Below are 23,125 nucleotides of genomic sequence, written 5' to 3'. Positions count from 1 at the left end.
AAGCCCATCTTCTTGGACATACCGAAGACATCAAGCTTCACCATCAAAGCCTGGGCATCAGACAGCTCAGGGAGTAACAGGGATATTTTTGTTTGTGAATGCATGGTTTTCTTAGCCACCAGAAAGGTGGGCCAGAGCTGCGCCCTGATGGAATGTGAAGATTGGGATCCCTAGACTGATAATGTTGGAATCCGTCTCATCTAACAAAAACATTGTCAGCTGTGCTTTAGTCAAGTAGAAGACAGCAACAGATCAGAGATCAATACTGGGCAGAAGCCTGGATTTTATAGGCAGATACTTCATTTCATAGGTGTGAGACAGGTCCAGGGGGCTGAGGTATTTGCCCAGATCACAGAGCTAATAGGAAGCAGATGTGGAAAGAAAACCTAGAGTTTCCTCATTCATTTACTCCTTTTCCACGAGAGGAAAGGGACTTTCCTTTGTTGTCTCCTGGGAGGCATATTTTGGAACGGTCTGTAAGGAAACAGACTGCTGAGGAGGGTCACAACTCCCCCTGATGGAGATATTCCCCGACCTTTCAGGGGCATTGCCAGGACCTTGGGCTGAGCTCTTCTCTCGCAGCACCCCCCAGTACAGCACATTGTGCTAGGGGGTCCAGGGTCCACAGGAGGGTCCTGGACCATCCCTGTGTGATCCTTCTAAATGACACACTTATAATTTTTATGTGTAGCACCAAACCAAGAAAGAGCATATCCATCCAGGAACAACTAGAAAAGCAGCATTTTCCTTTATTTTTCTAAATTAAAAATTGGTGATGTCCCCACCTCCAGGTGCAGAGCTACTGCCCAGGCTCCTCAAAGGGCAGCTCAGTCTAACCAGTGGGTGGGGATTGGTCGGTCGGCCCAGTGCAGGCAAATTAAACATGTAAGGCACAGCCTAGAAACGTATGAATCTAAGAGTCGCAGGAATCAAGGTCACCAAAATCCTGACATGCTGTGAGGCTGAGGTGCCTCTCTTTGAAATTTGATCGGGGTAAATTCAGAGGACAAAGAAAAGGAAGTATATAAAGGCAATGAACTGGTGACATTCACGGAGCTAAGGTTCAGACTGCAGAAAAAATGAACTCAAAATATTCTGGTATTCGGCCAAGGACTAGCCGGACCTGCGAAACTAACGTCAGCGAGGACCACCCTGCCCTTGAGTGGCCGGACACGACCTTGGTACCTTTGTGGGCAGCCAGGCTCTGGTCTGTTTCCCAGGCCTGCGCCACCCTTAGGAAATCCGAAACCTGCTGGGCCCCCGGAGGCGGCCGAGGCGGGGCCTCGGGTTGGGGCGTGGTCAGAGGCGGGGCCTTGGCGCCAGGGGCCAGCTGGAGGGGCGGGGCCTCGGCGGGCGCGCGTACGCAGTCCTGGGCAGAGTAGAGGACGCGGCCCCAGGGGTGCGCGCGCGGGCGACGGGGGCGGGGCCGCAGGCCCGGGGGCGGGGTCTGGACGGGCGCGCGTGCGCAGGCGCGGGCCGGGGGGCGGCCGCGTGCTGGGCTCTGTGTCTGTGTGTGTGTGTATGTGTGTCTGTGTGTGTGCGCGCGCGCGTGCGCAGGCGGCGGGCGGGGCGCCCCGCGGGAGACGAGGGGCGGGAGGCGGGCGGCGGGCTTGGGGCCGGGGGCGGGGCTCTGAGACGCGCCGGGCGAACGGGGCCGGGAGCTGCGGTACCCGGGGCGAGCGGCGAGCCCAGGCGCGGAGCCTGGCGCCGGCACCATGGACGAAGACGACAGCTACGGTCAGTACGGCCCTCGGCTCGGCCGGCGGACGCCCCCTCCCTCGCTTCCTCCCTTCACCGGCCCGGCGCCTTGGCCGCGCCTCAGGAGACTCACGTTTCCCGGGGACTGGTGCCGGACGCGAGCCGAGCGGGGCGGGGGCCTCCTCAGGGCAGGGGTCACCGGCGGCCCGGAGTGTTAAAGGCTGAGGGGTGCTGGGGGGCCGACGTCGGGGTGCCCGGGTCTCGGGGGCCGGCGCTGGGGGTCGCCGGGCTCGAGTCTCTGGGGCCGGAGTCCTAGGACCGGGGTCTCGGGGCCTGAGTCTCCGGGGCGGAAATCCTCCAGGGTGAGGGTCTGTCTCGAGGCCGGGGTCTAGGGCGGGGTTCGCGAGGAGAGGAGGGTCTTGGGGTCGGGGTCTCGGGCGGGGGTCTCCGGCCGCTGTCCCGCGCAGGCCCGGCCTCCCCCGCGAACGCTCAACTTCCCCCGGCCGTTCTCCGTAGTTTCCGGCCCCTTCGGTGCTGGCAAGTTATGTACCCCGGTCCATGTCTTTGTTCAGAAACAAAAATGAGAAAACACAGGCAGCGAACCCCGAGTGGACAGGCTGCCACCTGAGGGTGCCGTCGGGGCCGGGATCTCCGGCCGCCGGCCACCCCAAGGTCCGAGGCTGACCGCCGCTCCGCGGAAACTGGGCTGCTGTTCCCCCAACGCCTGCGGGGCGAGCCCGAGGGGCGCCGAGAAATCCAACTTTGCCTTCTCATCTGTGCCCAGAGACGCGGCACAGCTCTCACGCCACACCGACAGCGAACACTTGACAAAACTACTCGTTTCCAAAGCCGCCTTCTGCCGACCTCACCTGGGAACTGTTGGCCATCCGCAGGGCATTCGTCTGTCAAATGGCTTCAGATTGCCAGGGTGGCAGAAGGCTATATGGAATGCTTTAGTTAATTTATTTAACGTTTTATTCCCAAGAGATGAAAGAATGGCAGATAGAACAAGTGGTGAAGTTTGTGGTTTGGTAAGCAGAGTACAGACAGCAGTTTGAAATGCTTGTGTGGCTTAGTGGAAGCGAATCCGCTTTCTTGACTAAGTGACATAGGTGACGTTTGTTTTTTAAGCTCTGAGGGAGCAAGCTTTGTTGTGGGGTATGGTAAAATGTGAAAGGTGAAGCACCTTGTTACTTTTCTGTTTATTTAGAGTAAGTCATTGAGGAACCGCTGACCGCGATAGGTGGGTTTATGACCCACAGTGGCAGACAGGGGAAAGGCCGACACTTGTGGCCTGAAATCCAGAGCACGTGGGATCGGTATCCATCAGATGTCCCCTGGTTACCTTCCAAGTAAAAGCAGTGTGTGCTTTTCCTCTGTGATTGAAAAAACACACACACACACCCCCCCACAGATTGATCCCAAAGGACTTTTCAGTCCCCCTTAGGCTTCTCTGTTTCTGCCCACCCAGGAGAAGCCTTCTCCAGCTTTGCGTGCTGCTGTACCATCTCTTGCTGTTTAATCCAGGCTTTCTTCATGCGTTCTCCTGGTGTTCTTACCCAACGCTGGAGGCAGGAAGCTGTTGGTCTGGTTGCCTTGAACACAATGACTGCTTTGCCACCAGGCATGGCATGAATTCGTGCTCAGAAAGGGTAAATGGAAGCAGGGTGTATTTGTTTCCTGTGGTGGCTGTAACAGATTGGCACAAACAACATAACCTTATTATCTTACAGTTTTGGAGGTCAGAAGTCCAAATTTGGTCTCACTAAGCTAAAATCAAGGTGCTTACAGGGTGTGTTCCTTTCGGGAGGTCGTAACAGGAACGTCCGTTTCCTTGCCTCTTCCAGCTTCTAGAGACTGCCCACAGTCCTTGGCTGATGGCCACCTTCCACCTTCAAAGCCAGCAGGTAGCATCTTCTCAGTTCTCTCTGACTTCTGCCTCTTCTAGTTAGGGCTCTGTGATGTCATTGGGCCCACCTGAATAAGGATAAGGATCAGCAGCCTTAGTTCTACAATGGTAATCCGCTTTTTGCCATGTAGGGGCGACGTGTTTCCAGGTTCTGGGATTGGGACAGGGCCATCTCTGGGGCCCTTTATTCTGCTGACCACACATAAAGATGAAGAAGAAGTTCTTCTTTTCTTTCTATTTATACAACTTAAAAAAAAATCATATTCTTTGTATATTGGAGGAAGCAGAAAGGTTAATTTAAAGATTTTCCCCACTCGTTGGGTTTACCACACAAAAAGTACCTAATGGTTCAAGATGATCATAACAAGAAAAATGTTCCTAGTTCTTTTTAAGGTTTGCCTCGGTCTCCAGAACTTGCCATTTCTCTCCTAGGTTTTACAGAGAATTTACCTCAAAAGATAAGACAACTATTCAGATTCCACATTTCAAAAGAAGAGAATGCCAGGTCCAGGGGGTTCCCTCATAACCTCCATCGGTGGTTCATGAGTCAGCCTAGGTCACTACCATGATTTTTTTAACATTGTATCTTAGGGGACATGGTTTATGATTTCCATGCTATCACCTGGCTAGATAAAAACCTTTGAAACATAACTCATTTATAATAAGCTAAAGAAAGAGAATGTGTCTTAGAGTTTGTCTGTTCAACGAAAGAGAATTTCGAAAACTTACCAGAAGGCTTTTCCTAACTGTATACTCTTTGATGTCCTGTGCTAACCCAGAGACCACACCACTGAGTTCAACAGCCCTTTCTCTTGTACACTCCCTTTGATCCTGAGTTGTTTATTTGGTCTAGTTGTAATGCACTAGATCCGTACAGCATGGTTCAAACTACACACGTGGTGTGATAAACCGTACTGCGAACACCTGTGTAAAGTTGGGGAGAGGTTAAACAAAATTTAAAGGTTGTTTTTTTTTTCTTTTAGGAAAAATGTAGAATTAGTGGTTTTCTAAAAGCTTAATTGACACTTTAAGAAAGAGGTCCCTAATGCTTGTGGTTGGCTGGTTTTTATCCACCCCCCCCAGCTTCTTTTTAAACCCTGAAATAGTTGGGATTTTTGGGGGGTCATTTTACATTCTTATTAGATGACTGTACTTCCTGGATGTCACAGCTCTCACTTGCAAAAGGAAGAGGTATTTTTGCCTTCATAGGGTTCCCTGCCCACGAAAGGACTCAGTGACTGTATTCCTCTTTGTGACTTCTGAATTCAAGCAGACATTTTTAACATGCAGTCTGCTTCTTAATGGGCTTTCAGGCCCCTCTGAGATTGTATGTGAGAGTTTGTGAATGTGCATTTTTGGAGAGTCTTTTGCTTTAATCCAGTTCTCGAATGGCGGCTCTGACTCTGGAAATTGCTGCTCCAGAGGTTTGCCTGCGTCTCTCTTATGAAAGGTCTTGAGGTGGAGATGGGCAGGGTCCATCCAGTAGTAACATGGGAAATGTTAGTGGTGACGATTCTATATCACAACTCTAACGAAATAATCGGATTTCTGACCATAGGTTCTTAAGCTCCTTGAACCCATGGTGCTGTTCAAGACCTTTACTTCTCAGATACAGACCTTACTCCTCTCGGCTTTTATTAGCTTCGGCTTATCCCTTTTCTGCTGCATGAGGGAGAAGCAGCCTTTAAGAAATAAGCCTCTCTCTCGAGAGTGGAGATGTTGATCTTAACCAGGCACACCTGCCGTCCTCAGATGATAACAGTGAGGTGTGGGCAGTGGTGTGTGTAGCAGTGGCATGCATGGGTGCTGCTGCGGGATTGACTGTGCGTGGGAGCCTGTTGCGTCCAGGAGAGATCTGCTGTTTGGTCTTTGTGCCTTAAGAACAAGCGTGGGGCCCGGTACCCAGTGGAAGCAGCTCAGTGACTCTGGAGGGAATCATAGATTGAGCCAGTTTCTATGTGGCAAAAGTTAACATTTGCTGAACTTGAATTTTCCTCCTTCCCCCATCCCAAACAGAAACTGGAACACTTTTATGAATGTGCTTGACCCTATGCCAAACCAATTTTATTCGTTTTTCTATGATATTGATGACTTTCATTGTTCCCAAATGTAGTTCCACTCAGTGATTTGCGTTTATTGAAAAGGATACAATTACATAAAGTCAGGGCTTTCTTAGAAAATCTGGAACACAAGGTTACCATAATTACACATTTTGTGGTCTATAAGGTAGATTTCCAGGGGTGACATTAACATGTCAGAGGATATAAACATTTTGGGAATTCTTGATGGGTGGTGTCAATTTGCTTTTTCAAAAGGCTGTATCAAGCTACCCTGTTCTTAGCGATATACGGGGGTATGTGTTCCAGTATCACTACCAGTGTGCCACTGGTGAGGATTAGCATATGAAAGCTTTTTTAAAGAAGACTAATTTAATGGTTACAAAATGGTTCCTCATTATATCTGTTGATTACTAGCTAGGTTAAAAAAATTTCTTTTGTCTATTTGTGTATTATGACCTGTATTATGGCTGTTCATGTAAGATAATGGTTCATCGATTTAACTGAGATTAACTCCTTCTTTAAGGCCTCTATTACATCAACAGATTTATGTTTTTCTCACTCTGATGTTTTAAGCATGGGGAAAATATATACTTGAATTTGACTGGGGTTTGGGTCGGATTTTGACCATTTGTAGCAGTCACTCATTTACCTTTCCTTTGTTTTTCTCTTAAAAATTGAGGATCTCTCAACCAATATATTGTCTTCTGGACAAACAAAATGTTTCCTTTAGGGGAGAAAATTGTGAGTTCTGTAGTTTTTATTGGTTGGGTGACAATGATAAATAGTTCAGTCTGTGGGATCTTAGGACACATACTTGCCCCTTTCTGAGAGTCCTGTGTTAGTCAAAAGCCATTTTGCCGAACGGAGTTTTTTCTTGTGTATCTCATGCCTTCAGAATTAGGTAGCTGTCCGTATGAACTAGGAGGAGGACGCCTTCTCATTCCAGGGGCGAGAGCAAACATGGAGGTCACTTGGTGGGGAGGAGAGTGGGGATGTGTGTGAGAGACGGTGAGGCGGAGGGTGGAGAGCCTGAGCCTGAGATCCGTGTTGCCTGCAGAGTCTCCTCTCCGCCCTTTTCCTGCTCGCCCTCCAAGACTAAGTCGTGGGCGGGGGGCTCCGAAAGAAAATTGCTTTGCCTGAGCCTGTCCCTCTGCTCCACTGCCACACAGCCTCTCAACTGTCTAATGTTGCTCAGTTTCAGTTGCAATAAGAGGCCTGGAGGAGGTGGAAAATTATTTAGAAATGTTTTAAGAATTGAATCCCACATCCTCTGAAACTGCTGGTGGTGTTGTTTTGCTTCTCTCTTTGCATGGACAGAAAAAAAAACACCAAACACGTAATACAGGGTGAAGGCTGTAGGGGATTTTTGCTACTCTTCACTATCCATGATGGCGCGAGCCTGTGTCTTTCTGCTGCTGTGGTGGTGAGAGGATTGAGAGCTGCTTCCTGTGAGGCCTGGCTCCTTTAGCAAGGGTCGGGATGTCCCCTTCCTTAGCCGGGTGCTTTCTGTGTCTTCCATCTCTCTCTCTCTCTCTCTTTTTTTTTAAAGTCTTCAGGAAGGATTCATTGGGAATTCCCTGATGGTTCTGAGCTCTCACTGTCCAGGGCCCAGGTTCCATCCCTAGTTGGGAAACTAAGCTTCCGCAAGCTGCGAGACCAAAAAAAAAAGGTTTCTCTTTCAAAAACATGTCTTAATCTGACATTGTTGCAGTCTACATTGTAATTATTAAAGTTGGGTATAAATGATGGAATAGGTTTAATGCTGTTAGAAAGACTTCCCCTTCCAGTAGTCCTGAAACTGGTTTGGGCTCTGTGAGCAATTTGTAAAGGCTTACTCAGTCAGCAGGCACTCGCGACCACATCGTACAGCCCTTGCTATCACAGATGCTTGGAGCCGAGCAGGAAGAGACAGATGTAGAAGGAGGCTGTGAAGGGGAGTGTCAGAGTGGGTGTGGCAAGTGTGCAGGAAAATGTAGGCACAGAAAGGAGAGCAGTTCTGCTTGGAGCTGGGGTCGAACTGAATGGGGCAGAAGACAGTTCATGCAGGAGCTGGCATTTGGGCTGGACTTTGAAAGATGAGTTGGTGCCAACTAGGCAAATATGGCAAAGACATCCATTTCAAGCCAAGGATGAACCAGCGTGGCTGGAGAATCTGGCCCCTTTGGGAAGCTGCCAGTGGCTCTGTGTGCTTGGATGGGCTCCTGCGTTAGAACCCAGGACTTTCCTGTCTGTGCCACAGGGATCTTCTGTAAAGGGGGTGAGGCTAGGCTGTGTCCAGGTGATTATTTTGCATTTCAGAGAGACCCCCTGTGGTGCGGTGCAGCCAGAGTCCTTCTGGGAGCTGTTGCAGGCGTCCAGGTGGGGGAGAGGATGGGGCCTGAGTTAAGGCACTAGGGGTGGGGGGAAGGGGCGAACAACTGCAGGACTGAGTGAGGACCTGAAATCAATAGGATGTGGTTGCCAGAGTTTGGGAGAGACAGCATCCAAGGAAGGTAAGGAAGCCGAATGAGTCTGGGGAGAGCAGTTGCATACAGCGTGTGTAGACTGAGTGTGTAGAGTTGAACACGAGCTCAGGTGAGGACACACTGAGTGGAGTCCTGAGATCTGTACAGACCATCCGCTGGTCCAGAACCGGCACTCAGTGGGAGGGGAAGCAGGGAGGGGATCATGTGGCGTGCTGAGAAGCGGTCCAGGGACATCGTCTTGGACATGTCCCCGTTGAAGGGCTGGGCAGAGAAAGTGGCCCGGAAAGGGGACGGGACTGTGCAGTTGTATTATGTGTATAGATGGCTCTTTATAGGAAACTAGAGAGAGGGGGCAGCAGCTAGAAGGCAGTGCAGAATGGAGAGACTTGTTTTTAATTTGGGGAGACTTAAGACTGTTTGCAGCCTCTTTTTTTGAAAATTACTCTGAACCAGCCTTGGATTAAGGTATTCATGGACTGTGTGCTGTGAATGCCACGTAGGATGGGACTCATATTTCATTTTGTCTGTTGAGGCTTTTATACACAGCAGCTGCAGGACTGCATGTGTTTTTGCAACCTTTTTAGCTTAAATTACTTTCTGTTATGATCTCTGCTTCCCTGAAATACTGTTTCCAACAGCCCTAGTAATTGAAATTGAGAATGTTTTGATTTTTAGCTGTATTCTTGTGTTTCCGGTTGCCTACTCGATGTTTCCCTGTGGGTATCCTATCATCATCTTGAATTCAACATCGGAACACAGCCTTCTGCCTCTCTCCTGTCTTACTCTCTCCTCCAGACTCTTTTTTTTTCTATTTTTATCCCCATTTTCTTATCACTTCAGTTACTGAGGCTTGAAAAAAATGCTTGATTCCTTTGTCTTTCTTGCCTTCTAAATAGTTTTCCAACCATCCATCCATCTATCCATCCCATTTTTCATTATCTTCTTTGTGTTACGCATTTGCTTGATGCCAAGGCTGTGAAGAATTTTAAAAGATGGGCCCTGTTTTCAAGAAACTCAAAGTGCAGGGTAGTTGATGAGTTGAAAAATTTCAGTCAGAATATATGGATATATGACAGATGCTCTGATGGAGACATAATAAATGCTGTACGAGCCTGGAGGGTTCCAGTCTTCAGTGTGTTTTGGGTGAGAGATACTTTTGAGTAAAACACCTAACCTTGGGATCAAATGAGGTGGGAACATCACAGACTACATGTTACCCCTGTACCTCCAGCAGGTAACTGTGCTGTGCGCTAAGTTCACTGTTGAACATTTTTCGTATGTTCTTCCTTAATCCTCACATTAATCCTGGATGGGAGGTACAGTGGCCACGCCCACTTAACAGGTGAGGAGATAGAGGTTGAGAGATTTATTTATAATAGGTGACCTGACTGATGAGCTGTACAACTGGTATTGGAAGCAGGTTTCTCAGACTTCAGAGCCCCTGTGCTCACCACTTCTGCCGCACGGCCTGCTCGTTCTTTTTTTTTTTTTTAGTTGAAGTATAATTGATTTACAATGTGTTAGTTTCAGTATACAGCAGAGTGATTTCAGTTATTGTTGTTGTTCAGTCGCTAAGACATGTTCACCTCTTTGCTACACTGTGGACTGCAGCATGCCAGGCTTCCCTGTCCTTCCCTATCTCCCAGAATTTACTCAGGCTCATGTGGATTGAGTTGGTGATGCCATCCAAACACCTCATCCTATGTCGCCCCCTTCTCCTCCTGCCCTTGGTCTTTCCCAGCATCAAGATCTTTTCCAATGAGTCAGCTCTTTGCATCGGGTGGCCAGAGTATTGGAGTTTCAGCTTCTGCATCAGTCCTTCCAATGAATATTCAGGGTTGATTTCCTTTAGGATTGACTGGCTTGATCTCCTTGCAGTCCAAGGGACTCTTACGAGTCTTCTCCAGCACCTCCAGCACAGTTAAGTTATACATACATTTGTATGTATATTCTTTTTTACCTTCTTTTCCATTATAGATTATTATAAGATATTGAATATGGTTCCCTGTGCTGTACAGTAGGTCCTTATTGGTCATCTGTTTTATGTACAGTAGTGTGTATATATTAATCCCAAATGCCTGATTTATCCCTGTGCCCCCTTCCCCTTTGGTAACCATATGTTTGTTTTCTGTGAGAATTTCTGTTTTGTAAATAAGTTTACTTGTTTTACTTTTTAAGTTCCACGTATAAGTGATAATTATGATATGGTCTTTGTCTAACTGACTTCACTTAGTATGTTAGTCTCTGGGCCCATCCACGTTGCTCCAAATAGCCTGCTTATTTACATTTCCTATTATTTCACACCCCTGTCTTTACTTTTACATACTTGTACTTTTACATACCTTTTCTAAACTTTCTCTTGGAATTAGGAGTTCCAATTCCATGATTCCATGTCTTGATACATTTTGTTTACTTTTTTGATTAAAACCTATGTTACAGGTTGTTAAACAGATTAATATTGAAAGAGCCTGTCGCTCCTGTTAGGGTTGAGATTTGAGGGGTTTGTTGGATTGTATAGTAAAGCCCTCTCTTTCTTAGTCTGCTCGGTTGTGCTGGTCTCTCCTGGGGCCTTTGGTGAATGGGGGCTGGTGTGGTGACAGGAATGGCCCTCCTGGCCTTTGAGGATTCCCTGGAGCCAGACCCGTCTTGTGGTTGGGCAACCAGAGTTTATGTGGGAAGGCCAGGTAACCAGGTGAAGGTTAATACAGGAGTCCTGCCTCCTACAGATCTGTCCTGAAGCTGGCCTGCCCACCACTTCCAGGGCCCTCTGGTGTGGCTCTTCACCTCTCACCATTTACGATGAACTAAAAGAAGGTGCTGAGAGACGACACTCAGCAGTGAAACAGGAGACCGCTGTGGAGGCACCGTGTTTCTTCACGAGAAGGGCAGTTGCCATTCTTCCAGCATCCATCTCACCACCCTAGCTTCATCGGTGTGCCTCCTGTCAGGGGCTGTCTGTTAGACCATCCCCTGGAGGGATCACCGAGGGTTCTGATGCAAGACTTAGCTCTGCGGGCTGAAAAAGACTTTGGGGCTCAGATTCCTAAGCGAGCATGCTGATTTATGGTGGCGTTTGTGAAGAAGTTTTTAAAGCCAGCCTTTGGTCAATTGACTGCTCTCAGCCCAGCCGTGGAGCTGCCTGCACAAGGACTGTGTTTCAGGGGGACTTCCTAGTGGTCCAGTGGCTGAGACTCTGCATTCCCAATGTAGGGGACCAGGATTGTCAACTTGGAAGCTGTTGAAATTAGAATTTAGCCTTCTTACCTCACACGTGCGCTGTCCCGTTTGATTCTTCTGTGTTTTGTGGTTTATCTGTGGGCTTGGTTCCTGCTACAGCTGGTTGTGGTGATAACCAGGTAGGGAGTTTCTCACCGCTGGCTTGCTGGGAAGGTTATGAGTACGGTTTCGAGGCATTCAGAGATTTCAGTACAAATCTTAAAAAAGGGATATGTGGACAAAGCATATGATTATTCTATTTTTGAAAGATGAGTGTGGCAAGAAAATTCTTTAAGAGGGCCACTATCACCTATAGTAAGGTGATTTCTGGTGTGAGTTAGGAAGTATTAAGGTATTTTGACACATGTATGCATCTTGACAAGGATTGGTGTGCACAGAGTGCTTACTCACTCAGTCATGTCTGACTCTTCGTGACCTTTGGCACTGTAGCCTGCCAGGCTCCTCTGACCATGCGATTTTCCAGGCAAGAATACTGGAGTGGGTTGCCATTGCCTTTTCCAGGGGATCTTCCTGACCCAGGGGTCAAACCCGCATCTCCTGAGTCTCCTGCTTTGCAGGCAGGTTCTTTACCCACTCAGCCATTAGTAGTTAGTGGTTTAACTGACAGGGATTACAAATTGGTAATTGTTTTTTTGTGTGTGATTTAAAAAATCAGGAAGACAACTGGACATGTTAGTAGGATGCTGCTTTGACTGGGATCTTTTCTGGACGCGCTGTCTGCATGGTAGACAAAAGAAGTGGCTTCACTGTATTAGTTTTTTATGGCTATTGTAACAGAGTATCATGAATTGAGTAGCTTAAAACCATGCTAATTTGTTTGTTGTCCTGGGGGTCACAGTCTGGAATGGGTCTCAGGGCTAAAGTCAGGGTGTCAGCTTTGTTTCTTCTGGAGGCTCCAGGGGAGAATCCATGTCCTTGCCTTTTGCACCCTGTAGAAGCTATCTGCATCCCTTGGCTCGTGGCCCTGTTACATCTTTTTCCTTCATTTTGTTCTCTTTTATTCCTCTCATTACATCCTCAAAACCCGCAATGACTGATCAAGGCTTTCTCACATCTCATCCCTCTGAAGCTGACTCTGCCCCACTTCCTCATTCCCTCCCCTCCAATTCCACTTCTGAGCAGTCTTGTGATCATATTGTGCCTACCCATAATCCAGGATAATCTCTCCATCTCTAGGTCAGCTGATTCAGTTCAGTTCAGTCGCTCAGTTTTGTCAGACTCTTTGCGACCCCATGAATCGCAGCACGCCAGGCCTCCCTGTCCATCACCAACTCCCGGAGTTCACTCAAACTCACGTCCATCGAGTTGGTGATGCCATCCAGCCATCTCATCCTCTGTCATCCCCTTCTCCTCCTACCCCCAATCCCTCCCAGCATCAGAGTCTTTTCCAATGAGTCAACTCTTCGCATGAGGTGGCCAAAGTACTGGAGTTTCAGCTTTAGCATCATTCCTTCCAAAGAAATCCCAGGGTTGATCTCCTTTAGGATGGACTGGTTGGATCTCCTTGCAGTCCAAGTGACTCTCAAGAGTCTTCTCCAACACCACAGTTCAAAAGCATCAATTCTTCAGCGCTCAGCTTTCTTCACAGTCCAACTCTCACATCCATACATGACCACTGGAAAAACCATAGCCTTGACTAGACGGACCTTTGTTGGCAAAGTAATGTCTCTGCTTTTCAATATGCTATCTAGGTTGGTCATAACTTTCCTTCCAAGGAGTAGCGTCTTTTAATTTCATGGCTGCAGTCACCATCTGCAGTGATTTTGGAGCCCCCAAAAATAAAGTCTGACACTGTTTCCACTGTTTCTCCATCTATTTCCCATGAAGTGATGGGACCAGATGCCATGATCTTTGTTTTCTGAATGTTGAGCTTTAAGCCAACCTTTTCACTCTCCTCTTTCACTTTCATCAAGAGGCTTTTGAGTTCCTCTTCACTTTCTGCCATAAGGGTGGTGTCATCTGCATATCTGAGGTTATTGATATTTCTCCCAGCAATCTTGATTCCAGCTTGTGCTTCCTCCAGCCCAGCGTTTCTCATGATGTACTCTGCATATAAGTTAAAAAAGCAGGGTGACAATATACAGCCTTGACATACTCCTTTTCCTATTTGGAACCAGTCTGTTGTTCCATGTCCAGTTCTGACTGTTGCTTCCTGACCTTCATATAGGTTTCTCAAGAGGCAGATCAGGTGGTCTGGTATTCCCATCTCTTTCAGAATTTTCCGCAGTTTATTGTGATCCACACAGTCAAAGGCTTTGGCATAGTCAATGAAGCAGAAATAGATGTTTTTCTGGAACTCTCTTGCTTTTTTGATGATCCAGCGTATGTTTGCAATTTGATCTCTGGTTCCTCTGCCTTTTCTAAAACCAGCTTGAACATCTGGAAGTTGACGGTTCACGTATTGCTGAAGCCTGGCTTGGAGAATTTTGAGCATTACTTTACTAGTGTGTGAGATGAGTGCAATTGTGGGGTAGTTTGAGCATTCTTTGGCATTGCCTTTCTTTGGGATTGGAATGAAAACTGACCTTTTCCAGTCCTGTGGCCACTGCTGAGTTTTCCAAATTTGCTGGCATATTGAGTGCAGCACTTTCACAGCATCATCTTTCAGGATTTGCAATAGCTCAACTGGAATTCCATCACCTCCACTAGCTTTGTTCGTAGTGATGCTTTCTAAGGCTCACTTGACTTCACATTCCAGGATGTCTGGCTCTAGGTCAGTGATCACACCATCGTGATTATCTGGGTCGTGAACATCTTTTTTGTACAGTTCTTTTGTGTATTCCTGCCACCTCTTCTTAACATCTTCTGCTTCTGTTAGGTCCATACCATTTCTGTCCTTTATCGAGCCCATCTTTGCATGAAATGTTCCCTTGGTATCTCGGATTTTCTTGAAGAGATCCCTAGTCTTTCCCATTCTGTTGTTTTCCTCTATTTCTTTGCATTGATCGCTGAGGAAGGCTTTCTTATCTCTTCTTGCTATTCTTTGGCACTCTGCATTCAGATGCTTATATCTTTCCTTTTCTCCTTTGCTTTTCGCTTCTTTTCTTTTCACAGCTATTTGTAAGGCCTCCCCAGACAGCCGTTTTGCTGTTTTGCATTTCTTTTTCTTGGGGATGGTCTTGATCTCTGTCTCCTGTGCAATGTCACAAACCTCCGTCCATAGTTCATCAGGTACTCTATCTATCAGATCTAGGCGCTTAAATCTATTTCTCACTTCCACTGTATGATCATAAGGTATTTGATTTAAGTCACTTGGACTGTGAAGAAGGCTGAGCGCTGAAGAATTGATGCTTTTGAACTGTGGTGTTGGAGAATCCCTTGGACTGCAAGGAGATCCAACCAGTCCATCCTAAAGGAGATCAGCCCTGGGATTTCTTTGGAAGGAATGATGCTAAAGCTGAAACTCCAGTACTCTGGCCACCTCATGCGAAGAGTTGACTCATTGGAAAAGACTCTGATGCTGGGAGGGTTTGGGGGTAGGAGGAGAAGGGGATGACAGAGGATGAGATTAGCTGGATGGCATCACTGACTCGATGGACGTGAGTTTGAGTGAACTCCGGGAGCTGGTGATGGACAGGGAGGCCTGGCGTGCTGCGATTCATGGGGTCACAAAGAGTCGGACACGACTGAGTGACTGATCTGATACCTGAATGGTCTAGTGGTTTCCCCTACTTTCTTCAATAGGTCAGCTGATTAGCAACCTTAATTCCATCTGCAATGTTAATTCCCCTTCACCATGGAATTTACCAGATCCACAGATTTGGGGTCTGTTCTGCAGACCAGATCACCCTAGCGATTTTGTTCCTTGGCTGTTTCTTGTGAGGCGGGACCTCTTTCTTCTTGAGGAGATGTTCCATATGGATAGAAAGGACTACAGTGTTGTGTGGGCTTTTTCTAATTGCTTTAAGCATTTCTCGTCCTGGAAGAGCATTCCTCTTTCAGAGGTAGCACACGTGCAGAGCAGCAGCAAACTCTGACCTGGGTGTCCTGTTTCTGCTCCTTAGCAGCCCTGTTTGTCATCAGATTGCTAGAACAGAGAATGTCTTCAGTTGTTGCTGCCTGTTCTTGAATGGTTTTGTGTTGATACTTAATTTGGTAGCAAAGAGAATTTTTTTCTTTTTTTGGTTTCAGGTAATGAAAACATCCCTGAACAAGGAGCTTGTTAGGAAAAAGGAGTTCCTTGTTGTAGAAGATCTTGACATGACATTGGTGATTATTTTTCCAGATACCTGCTTTTGTTCTTCATGTCACATGATGGGCATCTCGTGTAGAGGAAGCAGGCGAGGTGTGACACTCTTTCACAAATTGATGTTAAAGGCTCATTTGGTTTAATCTCCTACGAAACTGAATTTTTGGCTAAATACTACTGTTCTTTCCATTTTTGGATCTTGTTGTTTACCTTTCATTTTCTCAAACATATAAATATGTATACGTACAACTTTTTTAATAAGAGGAATTTCAATTTCTACTTTAAAAAATTATAGAAGTAACATATCTTTATGGACTTCCTGGGTAGCTCAGCTGGTAAAGAATCCACCTGTGATGCAGGAGACCCCAGTTCGATTCCTGGGTCCGAAAGTGCCCCTGATGAAGGGATAGGCTACCCACTCCAGTATTTTTGAACTTACCTGGTAGCTCAGATGGTAAAGAATCTACCTACAGTGTGGGAGCCCTGGGTTTGATCCCTGGATTGGGAAGATCCCCTGGAGGAGGGCATGGCAGTCCACTCCAGTATTCTTGCCTGGAGAATCCCCTTGGACAGAGGAGCTTGGCGGACTACAGTCCATGAGGTCACAAAGAGTCAGACACAGCTGAGCGACTCAGCACAGCACAGCAACTTATCGTTCTAGTAAAATGTGATTGATAGAGAAAAGCCTATAGTTAAAAGTCACTTTTGACTTTTAAAGGGTTCTATGAGGTTGGAGAAGACTCTTGAGAGTCCCTTGGACTTCAAGGAGATCCAACCAGTCCATCCTAAATGAGATCAGTCCTGGGTGTTCATCAGAAGGACTAATGCTGAAGTTGAAACTCCAGTACTTTGGCCACCTCATGAGAAAAGTTGAGTCATTGGAAAGACCCTGATGCTGGGAGGGATTGGGGGCAGGAGGAGAAGGGGACTACAGAGGATGAGATGGCTGGCTGACATCACTGACTCGATGGACATGAGTTTGGGTAAACTCCGGGAGTTGGTGATGGACAGGGAGGCCTGACGTGCTGCGATTCATGGGGTTGCAAAGAGTCAGACACGACTGAGTGACTGAACTGAACTGATGAGACTCTAGGAAGTTTGCGTGATTTTAGTTCTCTGTGTTACCTCCAAGGTCAGTTGATTTCCACACAAAAATATGTTGCACATCATCCCTGATTCCTGCCTGTGCAGTAGAAGTGAAGAAAACAGCCCTTGTGAGACTGAATTGCTCTTGGAGGTGTGCAGCTTGGAGAAAATAAGGACCTCTTGGAGATCGGCAGCTTGGAGAAAATAAGAACCTCAGAACCCCTTGGTTGCAAAGGTCAGGGGATCTCACGTGTCAGAGACCATGAGAGGAAGAATGTGTCCTTGGCGCTCCTGCAGGGGTCAGACTGAAGCTTTAAAAGTTGCTTGTTGACCTGCCCACCTGAAGCTGGGAATCTAGTAAACAGGGGTTAGAATAGTGCTTCCCATACCTGGCTTATCTACAGAATCGCAGGGGTCATTTTGAAAAGCAGTTTACTCTGGGGCCCTGCTCTAGCCATGGCTTGTAGGATCCAGGGATGAGTGAATGAGTACAGACACACACACACGTGCACACATGTATTTTCAAAGCACCTGAATTCAGGAGCCCAGATGTAGAAGACCAGTTCTTGGGAAGCTTGTACTGCTCTCTATGGGGTCACGTTGCTTGCTCCTGTCTTGGGTTAGAGATGGTTCTCTTCATTGCGTGTGTTTGTTTTAAATGATGGTGTGGGGATTTGTGTCCAGGATTATAGGAAGGGTTGACTGAGTGTTAAATGCATTTTTTTTCCAACTGTAACCATCTAATTGATGTGGTTTTTCTTTAGGCCATTCAGAATTCCCCTTAGAGGGTTTTGAGCTTTCAAGCAGAGGTCCATAAGAAAAGGCTCCACGGATCAAAGAAGCAAAAAATAACCAAGCTTGGGTTTTATTTTTACTCCTTTATAATAGCTACCAAGTTCATCTGCCTCCCCGCTTCAGCTTCCTCAAGTGTCTGTATGGTTTTAGTTTTTGCTCCTTTTAGAAAGATACCTTCCCTGTGTGTTGCTCAGTTGCTGGGCAGCTGCTGGCCAGGCGCCATCCTGGAGTCCTGATTTGCACAGCAGAGGAAGTGACCTGAAAAGAGCCTTCCCCTCTCTTTCTCGGGACGTGGATTGCCAGGCATGTGAGGCCTGCGGAAGGGCTGAGGCCCAGTCACCTGCCAGAGCAGCTTCCGAGTGGCTCTCAGCCTCTCCTCAGGCGTTGGTGGATAGGCTGGCTGTAATTGTAATGTCCTTCTTACTGTAGCACTTGGACAAGCTTTGAAAAGTTAACGTGGAAAATTTTAAAACACACGCAGAAGTGGATGGAAGAGTGTAATGAACTCCTGTGGGCCCATCAACACAAACATTTTGGTGTAGTTTCCTTTCAGTCTTTTTTTTTTTTTTTTAATGTATATTTCTACATGTTCACCAACCTTAAGTCCTTCTTGGAAAATGTAGGATTTAAAAAATAAGCTTAAACCTCAGCTTCCACCTTAAGAGACTAGCAAAAAAGAGAAAATGAAATCAAAGCAAGCAGAAGGAAGATATAAAAGAGCAGAAATCAGTGAAATAGAAGACAGAGCAGCTGTCCAGAAAAGTTCCCACCTTGAAGGGAAGTGGATTAGCAGAGAGGAGGAGGAGGGCATCCATTCCATTGATCACAGTTCAGCAGCCGGGTCATATAGTGCTGAGCAGGTGACTTGGTAGAAAGAGCACTGGGCATGGAGCCTGGCTTCTGGGTCTGGTACTGTCTCTAAGGGCCCTTTGATCTTGGGCAAGTCACTTGGCATCACCAAGTCCCCTGAAAATGTAGACAATGGTATCTTTTCTACCTGCCCTGCAGAGTTGTTGCAAGGGCAAATAAGACAATGCATGTGAAAGTAATTTACATAAAACAGCTGGAAAAAAAGTGAAGTATAAAATTTGATAAGGAGAAATTTGAAATTACTAGATCAACTGAAGCTCGGGGATTATATGTGTGGATTTTATTTACAACAATGATAACAACAAAAAGTTTAAAAATTAGTTCTAGTCATTCTGTGAAATGTTTTGTAGCTTTTTAAAGAAAAATGAACATTTTTCTCTGCCCTTAAAATGTATATATGGATGAGTTTTTTGATGGCATCTGCCGAGGAAGGACCCCATTCTCACAGGGACGGCAGGAGAAGCAAGACTTCAAAGCGGGTGCTAGCAGCTGGCTGTCTCCCCTCGGCTCCGTGGGGGCTGGAGGCAGGGAGCGGGCCGCACTGGGTCAGACAGTTTGTCACGTGGAGCCCAGCAGAAACCGGAACCCAGGCTGGACGTGCTTCTTCCCCGACACCAAGGCCCACGGGGTGACAGGGTGAGCCCAGAGGATGGCCACGCTCGAATTGGGTTAGTCTGCAGCTGAGGAACCAGGTGCCGAGGGCTTAGCACCTTCCGCAGCAGACAGGCCAGCCCTCCCCTGGGAGCCGCCTGGTCACACTTGGCCTCCTTGGCCGACCAGCTGTGACAGAGTATGTGCAAGGATGCTCAGGCCCCATGGTGGCCTGACTCTGCCCCAGGCTGTATAATATGATTGCACCATGATTTGATTACTTGTCCTTTCTTGTTGGTCATTTAGAAGTTTCCTCTCTGTTCTGTAACAAGTTAACCCTGTAACATCATTGTTGGTAAAGCTTTGCCCACATTTCTAATTGTTTTCTTAGGCTAGACTTCTGTAAGTGAAATCACTAGGTCAGTGACTAAAAACTATTTTTTAGTCTCTTGATATGTACTGCCTAGTGATTTTCCAGAAAGTTCTGTCACATTTACATTTCATACTAGTATATGATGATATTTGTTAATTTATCCTTCTAAACATTGAATTATTTTTTAATGTAACTTTTAAATATTTTCTGTCTCTTCTCAGTGTTAGTAGGGTAGCTTTATTCTAAGACCTTGGCCTAGTGTTTGTATAAATCAGAATGGGATTTATAGCAGCTTCTTTCCCAGGTCATTTCTTGTTAATTTAGTCAACAAATATTTATTGAGGACAAACTAGAAGCTGGGCACTCTGTGAGTCTTGGGATTTAGACGTGAAATCTCAGGGACCTGGCATTCTAGATGGAAGGAGAACTTTGACCTTTAAGCAAGAAAAGGAGCTGGTTTTTCTGGATAGTGTATGTTTCATCCAACTGTATGTGGAGTTCAGATAAAGGTTTCTTAAGAGTTAAGTAAGGGTGAGAACTCATCTGCTTCCCACCCTGTGTTTATTGGACACAGGTCAGCAGTTGAACTTTGTGTTCCTGACTTTTCAGCATTCATGTGTCCCCTTGCAACTGACAAGGCCTTTTTATAAGACATCTGCATCCACAGATTGTGTTAAAGACTTTTGAAAGTGAGTCTACACAAAGCACGATTTAATCCTGAACAGATAGGTTTTAGAATCCTTTTATGTGAGGATAAGGAGAACAGTGCCTGTTTAGGGACTTTCTGGTGGAAAGAAGCTTAAACTTGGCTTGATAATTTTGTCTCTTACTACTCTTTCCAAAGTGCACTGACTGGGAATTCCCTGGCAGTCCAGTGGTTAGGACTCTATGCCTTCACTGTCAAGGGTCTGGGTTTGATCCCTGATTGGGGAACTAAGATCCCACAAGCCGCATGGCATGGCCAAAAAAAGAAAAAGAGCAAATGCATTGTCATGGATCTTTCATCTGTCAGCCTTAATTTTTACCCTTTGGCCCAAGGCCATGTTGTGGCTTGGGCAAATTATCTTGTCTTCTCTCAGGGGCACAGACTTGGGGTAGAGACACAGTCTCACCTGCCTTGCAGGTCATCGTGAAAGGTCCAGTGAGATGCTCTGTGTACATCAGTCGGGGGCGACACACGGCGGGAGCCTGGGGAGAGAAGTGATGGCTGTCATCAGCGCGCACTGGAGGGCTTGGTAGGGCCGCCACAGATGCTAGGATACCAAAGGTGATGTCGAAACATCTTACTCAGTGATAATAAACACATTCATTTCCTTTTATCTTTTTGCTAAAAACTTTTCTGGTTCCCCGTTATTGTAGTTTTTAAAAAATTATTGAGGTATAATTTACATACAGTAAACTGTATCCCTTTGAAGTGCAGTCTGATGAGATACATTTGGCAGATTTATACGCTGTTGAAACTGCCATCACAGTCAAAGAACATTTCTCTAAAAAGGTTTCTCAAGTTCATTTGCAGCCCATCCCTCCCTCCACCCTAGGCACCCTGGATCTTTTTGTCCCTACAGATTAGTTTATGTCCCCCAGAATTTTGTATAAATGGAATCATACAATGTATTCTCTACTGTGTCTGGCCCTCCCTCAGCATGAAGTGATTGAGGTCATTGTTGGGATGTCCGTCTTTCCTCTTTACTGCTGAGTGGTGTTCCCCTGTCTGTATTTATCCAGTCACCTGGCCTGATCGTGTGCATTGTTTCTGGTTTGAGGCCATTGTGAACAAAGCTGCCGTGAGCTGTCGTGAAAAGTCATTGTGTGGACATGTTTCATTTCTGTTGGATTAATATCCATGGATGGAATGGCTGGGTTGTATGGTAGGGTTTAATTTTCTCCTAAAAAGTGTTTTATTATATGTAAAATGGTATTATATGTAAGGAATGGTATGTACAAATAGTATGTAACTAGTTTAAAATGTCTCAGAACAGCTTTTATTTAATGTAAGTATAATATGCAAATCAGTTAAAGTATGTTTTAATATGTTATCATTTTGCATCAATCAAAAAATACTGGATTTTCCTAGAAAAAAGTGACAATAAAACTTGAAACAATCACAAAGTAAATGAAAGTATTTGTTTCCTGTTCTTGTACACAATTCTGTGCTTCCTTAAAATTGGAAGCGAGAAGGCTTCACACAACAATTTCTAAGTGTAAATTCTTGGGGGTGGGCAAAATGCACCTGAGAGCACAGCGGCGGCGGAGTGGGGGCGGGGCAGCCCTCAGGAAGGGGCTCTGTATCTTGTGCGTGCTTTGCAGAGTTGCTCCGTGTATCTAGGTAAGCTGCTTCCTGGTAGCTCGTGGCTTTTGTCCATGATGTTTGTGAGACAAATACAACGTGGACACGCCTTTGATGGTCACTTTATTCCTTTTCCAGTGCAGCCAGAGGATGGGCGCCCTCTCAAGTCACCAGTCAGGCCTTTGCCACCCACTGAATTGCTTGTGCCACTGCCACTCGAAGTGTAAATCTTTTAAAAAGAGGGCTGTGGGGGTTAATATTTATTTTAAAGGAATTATTCTGTAAAATCTTTTTAGAACAATTCCGTTGTTTAGGGGGTTTTGGCGTTTGAACTACCAGGAAGAAAGTTTTCTACTTTGGAATTAAGGTATTAATTAAAGATTATTCTAAAGAATCAGTGAGTTATGTCCCCAGATGAGTTAGATGGTGGGAAAAGTAATTTAACTTAGAGCTGGGAAATTGGTCCTTTCATAATTGCAACATGGTGAGCTGGCGATTTAGTCCACTTAGTACCTTATTATGTACCGTTTTCCGTCCTGATTGTTAGTACTGCTTAATTTAATGGTTGTGCTGTGTAGGATTCCCTCGAGTCATTGTGTAAACCCCAGGTGAGAAACAAGGGCTGCCAGCAGTGCTCTGAGCCTTCGTTTGCAGTCTGTCAGCCTGCGGGGTGGGATGAGAGGCTTGGCCCTCATGTCCTCCTGCTCCTGGTGACTCATCACCCAGTCCCTCAGGTTCATGCCTGGAGGCTTCTGGAAGGAGGAGGAAACTTTGGGGAGACTTGGTAACCCCTGCGTGTACTCTTTTTCTTGATGTATCTCTTGGAGGTCTTGTTTCCCAACCAGGATCATATGTGACTTTTTTGGCCGGACTGTCTTTTACTAAACAAGAAGCTTTGTACTCTACAGAATATCCTTTAGTTTTGTATTTAACTAGACATTTTACATTTTCAATATAGGATTCAATCTGTACCATCACTGTGTGATAAGACGTTTGCGACATTACCTTCGTTTACTTGGTCGGTGTTAACAAACTCACTGATATGCTTTTGCATCTTTATCAGTCAGTCATTGTCTTAACCACTGACAACATTATTTGTCCTGATAATCCCAAGCCAGTTAATTGATGATAAGGTGGAGGTGAAGTCGCTCAGTCGTGTCTCAAACTGTAGCCTACCAAGCTTCTCTGTCCATGGGATTCTCCAGGCAAGAATACTGGAGTGGGTTATCATTTCCTTCTCCAGGGGATCTTCCCAACCCAGGGATCGAACCCTGGTCTCCTGCATTGGAGGCAGATGCTTTAACCTCTGAGCCACCAGGGAAGCCCAATTGATGATATTCTCCTCCAATTAGATACGTTTCAAAGGTAATTTCTATGGAAGTTTATGAAATGCAATTGATAAAGCTCTTTCCTTTCCAGTGAGAGAGAGAGAGAGAGAGCAATGAATAACAGTCTCTTCTTTTCCTGCCATGTTCTGAACTGCTGGAAATAGAGAAAGGAAGAGGAAACTGGAGATCAAACCACCAGGCTTTGTGAAGAGAAGGCATCCCCCTGATGCCAGGCAT

General features: G+C 46.2%; 1 protein-coding gene and 1 long non-coding RNA gene across 3 annotated transcripts in view; one reads left to right on the top strand and one right to left on the bottom strand.

The window, feature by feature from the left end:
• Positions 1-1,357: 1,357 nt before the first annotated feature.
• Positions 1,358-23,125, top strand: part of CYTH1 (cytohesin 1) — an 80,360-nt gene continuing 58,592 nt past the window's right edge. Inside the window, exon 1 of one of the 2 annotated variants that reach the window (XM_055575281.1) lies at positions 1,358-1,399. Coding sequence is in view for 1 of the 2 variants with exons in the window: in XM_055575279.1 (XP_055431254.1) it covers positions 1,716-1,737 (22 nt within the window). In the remaining variant the exon portion in view is untranslated. Of the gene's footprint in view, positions 1,400-1,594; positions 1,738-23,125 lie in introns of those variants that run through there. The other variant, XM_055575279.1, reaches the window with a different exon arrangement.
• On the bottom strand, positions 3,249-4,521 carry LOC129648710 (uncharacterized). Its single transcript, XR_008712852.1, has 3 exons — positions 4,337-4,521; positions 3,488-3,675; positions 3,249-3,387 (listed from the first exon to the last, which is right to left on the bottom strand). It is a non-coding gene; the product is annotated as an uncharacterized LOC129648710 (long non-coding RNA).

The sequence above is a fragment of the Bubalus kerabau genome, chromosome 4 (genome assembly GCF_029407905.1).
Source record: "Bubalus kerabau isolate K-KA32 ecotype Philippines breed swamp buffalo chromosome 4, PCC_UOA_SB_1v2, whole genome shotgun sequence".
Classification (NCBI taxonomy): Eukaryota; Metazoa; Chordata; class Mammalia; order Artiodactyla; family Bovidae; genus Bubalus; species Bubalus kerabau.
This window is presented reverse-complemented; position numbering and strand designations above follow the sequence as displayed.